Genomic DNA, 7,753 nt, shown 5'->3' on the forward strand with positions numbered 1-7,753 from the left:
GAACCTGCACTGGTCTTTTGACTTGGTTTGACTGGCAGGAAAACGAACGCTGTGCAGCTTGTGCGGCTGCGGCTTCAGAGGCCCAGCAGCTTCACTTCCACCATCTCGGAGTGCTGCTCTGAGATCTGTCAGGAAGGTGGCCAAGGCCATGGGAGAAGAACCAAGCACCACCAGATATGGGAATGAGGTCGCCTCGGACCTTCCAACCCCACCAAATCCGCAGCCAAATTCAGATGGCGTCAGAAAAACCACAGCTATTCCGCACAATCATGAAAAATAATAAGACATTGTTTTGAGACACTAAGTTTTCGGGTAGTTTGTTCCACAGCAATAGATTCAGGTGAAACAAGCATATGACCTTATTTTGGTCAGGCTTCTTTGGCTCAACAGGTTTGTGAGATTGATTCATACTGTTGCACACAGTGGAATATTATTCCTTCCCGTCGCTGTATAGTATTCTAATGTGGGGCGATATTGTAATTTATCTGTTTCACTACTGATGGGCCACCTTCTGGTTTGGGGCTCTTACAAACAGTGCTGCTATGGACATTCTAATAATATGTCATTTGGTGGACAGGCCTGCATCTGTGTTCGTTATTTAATTAGCGCAGGCCTTTCTGGGCTATCGTGTAACTTGCATTATTAGCTTTAGCAGATACCACCTCTTTTCCAAAAAGGTTGTTCCACTTCATATTCTACCCACTGTGCAGGAGAGTTAGCAGAGTTCCAATTGCTCCTTGCCAACACTCTGTGCTCTTAAACTTTGCGACCCTCCGTTTTAAAGATGAGCGCATAGACGTTGAAGATGACTAGGGAAGTGTTAGTAGCTTCAGGAACCGATGTTAGAAAGAAGCTGGACCCACTGGTTTTGATGCCTACCTTTCTTCCTGACACTTCAGGTTAAATGGGCGGAATTTAACAATACAAACATGTGTACACAGTGCTAATACTACTTTCACAACCATAATTTCATCTGAGTCTTCCAATACAATAACACTGTAAAATAGGCAGCGTGGGGAATATTACTCTAATGGAGAGGCAAGTGACTTGCCAAGGGTCACACAGCATGTGGCAGAGCCCAGATGGGAGCCCAGGTCTTGGGACATGCAGACTGGTTCTTCCCACCAAAACCCTCTACTTCCCATGGCATTGTCTTGGTGGTGGTGAATGTGAAAGCTGAGGGGAGGGGGCAGCTAGGAGGCATTCGTAGCAATGGAATAAGTGACATAGATTAAACATCACGGACAGGAGGAAAGTTTAATCCATTCCCAGATGTTCTCTCCCCAGGGTCTGGAACACGGCATCCTGCTTGGTCAAGGTCTTTACGCAACACATTAAAAAGCCCAGATTTGCCCTGGTTGAGTGGCTCAGTTGGTTGGAGCATCGTCCCCATACACCAAAAAGTTGCTGGTTGGATTCCTGGTTAGGGCACATTCCTAGGTTGCGGGTTCAACCCCCAGTCGGGGCGTGTACTAGAGGCTGACCGCTCAATCTTTCTCTCTCATAGTGATGTTTCTCCCTTCCTCTCTCTCTAAAATCAATAAAAACATATCCTCTGATGAGGATTAAAAAAATAAAAGTTTTTAAAAATTACATTAAATTAAAAGCCCAGATGTGGGATGGTTGGAGATTGGTGTCAGCTAGCACTGCATGTCCCACATGCTGGACACTCTCAGTCCATCCAGAAATAGCCTTTTGCAAACTAGCCAGCTTCACATGACTGGTAACCCTGCAGCATGAGGCTGCACAGAATGTTGTCCTTAATTCACCCTAAGTGAAAAACACAGGTAACAAAACAGCACCATGCAGCATCGTCCCATTTTGGTAAAAATATGTCTGCACATCTATACATTCATAGGTAAAGGTCTGGAAGAAAGAGCAAAAGTGTTAACAGTGTTATCTCTGGGTATTAACTTTAAAGATCAATTTATCTACTCTATGCATTTCTGTATTTTTTTGAAATGAGGATTAATGTTTCATTTTTTAAAACTTACATATTTTAAAAATAGATAATGCATTCACATAGTCACAACCGAAAGTACAAAAGGTTATACAATCAAGTCTCCCTCTTATCCATGTCTGCCTTCCATCTGGCTCCCTCCAGAGGTAACCAGTGTTGCCAGCACCTAGTGTATCCTTTCCAAGATGCTTTACAAGCGCATGCATACATTTATTTCTTTTATCACTTTTACAATAAAAAGGCAAGACTTTTATTTAAAAAGCATTTTAGAAATGTCAATTATAGTTGACATTCAATATTATATTGGTTTCAGGTATGCTGCATAGAAATCTTTCATTTTGAAGAAAAGTTATAGAAGACTATTTTATGATATAGAAATGTAAGTAAAAAAAGGCTACAAAACAGCACAGAGTATGACATATTTTTAATAATTTATGAAAAAAATATATTTAAAATACTACGCTTATAAGAAAAAGACTGGACAGCTGTTTCCCAAATGTGTCAGTGGTTATCTCTCAATGATTTTTTCTGGCACCACGCTGCCTGATTCAAATCCCAGGCTGCCACTTCCTAGCTCTGTGATCTTGGGCAAGTGACTTCATCTTTCTGTGTCTTAGTGTCCTTATCTGTAAAATGGAGATGAAGTCCTAGCCAGTTTGCTCAGTGGATAGAGAGTCGGCCTGCAGACTGAAGGGTCCCGGGTTCAATTCCAGTCAAGGGCACATACCCCTGTGGCAGGCTCCTCCCTGGCCGGCCCCTGGTCAGGGCTAGTGCAGGAGGCAGCCAATCTATGTACTTCTCTCACATCGATATTTCTCTCTGTTTTTCCCTCTCTCTTCCACTCTTTCTAAAAATCAATGGAAAAATATCCTTAGGTGAGGATTAAAAAACAAAATAAAGTAAAATGGAGATGATGATAATGATTGTATCTACCCATACAGTTGAGTTGTCATCAGGGTTAAGTTATAAAATTCAGGTAGAACCCTTAGAATGGTGCCTACCATCGCTCCTGTGTCAGTAATTATTATATACATCTGAGTCTCCTAATTTTTCTATATTGGACATGTATTACAATAGAAGTTAAATAACAAACTCCCACAAGAGAAGGGAAACTATACAGATATATAGAGAGGAGCACAGAAGGGAGAGAGAGGCCATAGAGAAGAGTGAGAGAGAGGCCCCAGGAGGAGCAGAAATGAGACCTTGCAGACCCAGAGATGGGGGAGCTCTCTGGCTTCCTGGTTTTAACCTCTAGGAGCCCCGGGAAAGGGCCCTTTGCCAGAGTTGCCCACTGAGCATCACAAGAGCACAGATAGAGTCCATCTCTCCTGTGCTTTCTCTCCTGGCATGTGGAGACGGCCACTGAGATCTTCCGAGAAACGCCCTGGACCTCCCTTGTACAAACAGCCTTCAGGCAACACTTTGCCACTCTTCCTGGCAGAGCTCACATGGAGAAAGGCTTCCAGATAAGAGTGAGGATTCCCCTGGTTGTGCCTGAACCAACTCACACCAAGGACCTTCTGAGGGTCGATTACTGCCACCTTGATGTGGTTGAAAGTCTAGGGGGTTAAAAGATGAGACGCTTCATTCACAGCCCATCTGGAGAAGGTGATGTCCAGTTGCAGCTTCCTGTTTCTAAACCACGCGGCACGTGCACGAAGCCCTTCCTCCTTCAGCCTTCAGCTGCAGCCTGTCCTCTGCAGACTCAGCATGGGGATCCAGAGGGGAGGAGAAGGCCGGGAAGGAAAGTGTGGGAGCAGGAGGTGGCGGCCTGGGTTCCAGCCTCAGCCCAGACATTTTGTGTCGATGTTAGCTGGGATCAGTTCTTGATTTCACCAAAATTCAATTGCTCCTCATAGAACCCCTTGAGTTGATGTGGGAATAACCATGCCAGGTGTGATGGGCTTGAAGAGATGGGCTACAAGAATATCTTGATCTTGTAGTTCCTGCTAAGTCTGAGGTGAACAAGTGCTGGGAAATAGTATTCTATCACTGTTTCTAACAATTCAATTGACACATTTTAGAAATAAAATAATAAAATAGTTCCTAACCCTTAACAATTCTAAAATCCCCACACTCTGCAGACAAAGTTTTTTCATTGAATTTGGTGCCAAATTTGACCTGACCTTATGGTGTTTACTCTTTTTGGTGTTAATATTTATAATAAATTGCAGAATAGTCGTATTTGATTGGAGGGTGCTGCCCCAGATCCCACTGAAAGAGTTACTTAAATACGGTGCATACAAATTACCTTCCTAAAATATGAAAAACGCTGAAGCCCACCTGGGTCTAAGGGTTTTTCATAAGGGATTGTGGTCTTGTTAATAAAACAAATTCAGATGCCACATAAAGCAGGTGCCCACTCCCTTCTGGAATCTTTCCTTCCTGGTGCCAGTCCTTGAGAAATTGTTATGAGTCTGAAGACAGATGTAATCAGGATGAGTTAAGGAGCATATATAGGGGATATTTCTCCTAAATTGTTGTTTCTCACTTTAAAATATTTCTTTTATTTTTTGGGATTGAGCCCGAAACCCAGACATGTGCCCTTGACCTGAATCGAACCCGGGACCTTTCAGTCCACAGGCTGACGCCCTACCCACTGAGCCAAACTGACTAGGGCCAGAGAAGTGGTTTTTAAACTGTTTATCCCTCCTCAGCAGCTCAATTCTTCAACCTCTTCAAATAGCCAGTATGAGAAAAGCGAATTGTTTACAGTTTAAATGGGGAAGCAGGGCTGGAGACTGCCTTCCTGACTCCCCCTTTCACGTCTCCGGGGGTTGGGATGGCCAGCCCTCCGACTGGGAGAAATCGGCACGCAGTGCGGGCCAGGCTGGCTGGCTGTGTTCCCACTGCGGCCTCCTGAGCACGTGCAGTGATAAGGGGACCGGAGGGGACTTGCAGAGTCTGACGTCAGAGTTTTTAGGTTGGGAAGCAGGTGAATTTCAGCAACTGAAGGGCAGGGCATGCAGCCTGTGTGCGGGGAGGTTTCAGCCATTTTAGAAAAGAATGAGGACCCAGGAGGGAGGAAGCCGGGGAGGCTCTCGTACCCTCTTCACGATCTAGAACAAGGAAACTGCCACCCAGCCTTTCCAGGCAGGGAGCCTAGGTCTTGAAGGCACTTGGCTTCCAGGGTTGGTTGTTTGCCAAACCCTAGGGCAGTGGTCCGCAAATTGCGGCTCGCGAGCCACATGCAGCTCTTTGGCCCCTTGAGTGTGGCTCTGCCACAAAATACCACGTGCGGGTGCGCACATACAGTGCGATTGAAACTTCGTGGCCCATGCGCAGAAGTCGGTTTTTGGCTCTCAAAAGAAATTTCAATCGTTGTCCTGTTGATATTTGGCTCTGTTGACTAATGAGTTTGCCGACCACTGCCCTAGCGGGGAACTCTAGTCCCCTCCGCCCCACCCACCTCCCCCTGGGCAGCTCTCTGGCCTCCGCTGCCGGCAGGTGTGCTCAAGAGGTTGCGGCCAGGCCACCTGGCAGTTGCAGGTGCTGCGTGTGCTGCCATGGAGACGGGCCTAGGGTTGGTGGGGAGAAGGCTCTCCCAAAGCTTTGTGGATTCAGGAGCGGAGAGACTAGTCTGCGGAGCACTCTGGCGCCAACTGAAGCCCAGGTGGGTGCCCTGGGGGTTTTCCGGGACAAAGGGAGGGAGGAGGAGCCAGGGGAGGCCACGTATTGGGCGGAGGCTCTGCCAGGCTGATCTAGGGGCCTGTGAGGGGAGCCTCCCGGCCTCCTGGTCAAGGGGAAAAAAGAGCGGGGGGTTGGCCCTGTACCCCAAGGTGGGAGGAGGGAAAGAGGCCTGGCATTTGTTCCCAGAGGAGGGCCAGGCTGCACTAGTCAGGGCGTCGAGGCCGCGGGGAAGGATGCAGTTGCTTTCTGGCACAAACCGCTGACTGCGGCTCCCCTCCTCCCTGGAGCCCGAGAAGCCAAGGGCAATCACATGGAGCATGAGGGGCATTTTTATCCATTTCCAAGGCTGGGGTGCAGTCTCCTCTGGTGGCAGCTCATTAATAATGGGGTGGCTCGGGCCTTCGCCCCGATAGAGGGGATACTACGGAAGCACCAGACTTAACTGCGGGTTAGGACTGGGTGATCTGGAACAGATCGCTTCGTTTCTTCATCTGTGAAATGTGGGTGATAATACCTTTTAACAACCCACAGGCCACTTCTACCCTAGGACCAAGCACATGTGTGTTCCTTCGCTCCTTTTCTCTTCCTGCCCCGAAGTCTCTTGCCAGGCCTCCTGGCATCTGGTCTGAGGATGGCTGAGCAGCAGGGCGGGGAGCCTGAGCGCCCTGTCTGCTGGAACCCCTTCAACAACACGTCCTACACCCCCAAAGTGCTGGACGGCGGCCACTCCTTCTGCGTGGAATGCCTGGCCCACCTCAGCCTGCGGACTCCAGCCCCGCACGGGTGGCTGTGCCCACTCTGTCGCCAGCCCACCGTGCTGGCCTCCGGGCAGCCTGCCACTGACGTGCCCGCAGATACGGCCATGCTCACCCTGCTCTGCTTGGAGCCCCACCACGTCTTCCTGGAAGGCCATCGGCTCTGTCTCAAGGACCAGCCCAAGAGCCGCTGCTTCCTGCGCCAGCTCCAGGTGGGAGCCAGACTGAGGACCCCCAGGCCATGGCCCCGACCACCACGCATCGGTCCAATCGCATCCCCACCTTCTACACCCTGAGGGAGTGTTTACAGGACCCTGAGCTCCCGATCGCTGCCTACCTGATGGCTGCCATCCTCAGTGACACTCTACTGTCCCTCTTCTTCATCTTTTGGGCCAAGCAGTTCCTTCGGGGTATGCGGTGAGCATCCGCTCCAGACAAGGTACCAAGCCTCTCTCAGCTGCTGTGGATGTGGGGCCTGCAGAGCCTCGTGTCTTTGTCATAGTGTTCATTTTACAACCCACGGATCAGGCGGGCCTGTGTTTGCTTCTGGGAACAGAGTCCTACTATAATGAGGATCTCTGAAAACGAACGGACTGGGAAGAGATGCGAGGAGCCCGCTGGTGTGAACCACGGGGTCTGGAAAGGACAGAGGCAGATCTGTGATTAGAGCTACGGAGCAGGTCGTGCCAAAGGGCTGGACAGCTGTCTCTAGGAGCTCGACCAGCCCAAAGAGTAAGCTGCCTCTCTCACTGGAGCTGCTTTGAACTCATCCACTTTTTTTTTAAAAATTAAATTGTTCTCTTTATTGTATTGCTAAAAAACTAGGAAAGGGAGCTTCAATTCTGTGAGCAAATGTGTGTCTCCTTTCAGTTTTCTCTTGATCTTGCCCCCAATCCCAGTGAAAAATGGTCTGCATTCATTCATTTATTCACTTATTTAGCTGATGCTGTATCCGAACTAGAGAAAGAGAAGGGTAGGGCTCTGCAGGGGCGGCAGAGAGCCCTCTCCAGCAGGGAGGGTGTGCTCATTACCTGCTTTAAAATATATATATATATATATATATATATATATATATATATATATATATTATTGACTTTTTACAGAGAGGAAGGGAGAGGGATAGAAAGTTAGAAACATCGATGGGAGAGAAACATCGATCAGCTGCCTCCTGCACCTCCTACTGGAGATGTGCCCACAACCAAGGTACATGCCCTTGACCGGAATCGAACCTGGGACCCTTCAGTCCACAGGCTGACGCTCTGTCCACTGAGCCAAACCAGCCAGGGCTCATTGCCTGCTTTTGGTGCAAGGTGACCTCCTGTGGGTATGTGGTTTATGGGATGTTAAGAGTCTGAGAGTTTAAAGGTGAAAGCAGGTTCAAAAGAAATCTGGGATTTGGAGGAAAAAG

The 7,753-nt window shown here is 48.4% G+C and overlaps 1 protein-coding gene across 1 annotated transcript; it reads left to right on the forward strand.

Annotated features, from left to right (window-relative positions):
* Positions 1-6,215: 6,215 nt before the first annotated feature.
* On the forward strand, positions 6,216-6,766 carry RNF183 (ring finger protein 183; the record flags this gene model as incomplete). Its single annotated transcript, XM_079790777.1, is given in 2 exon segments — positions 6,216-6,551; positions 6,554-6,766. Coding segments are annotated over 2 exon segments (543 nt in total). The 5' UTR covers positions 6,216-6,221.
* Between the last annotated feature and the right edge of the window lie 987 nt (positions 6,767-7,753).

The sequence above is a fragment of the Cnephaeus nilssonii genome (assembly GCF_951640355.1).
Source record: "Cnephaeus nilssonii genome assembly, chromosome: 14".
Taxonomy (NCBI): domain Eukaryota; kingdom Metazoa; phylum Chordata; class Mammalia; order Chiroptera; family Vespertilionidae; genus Cnephaeus; species Cnephaeus nilssonii.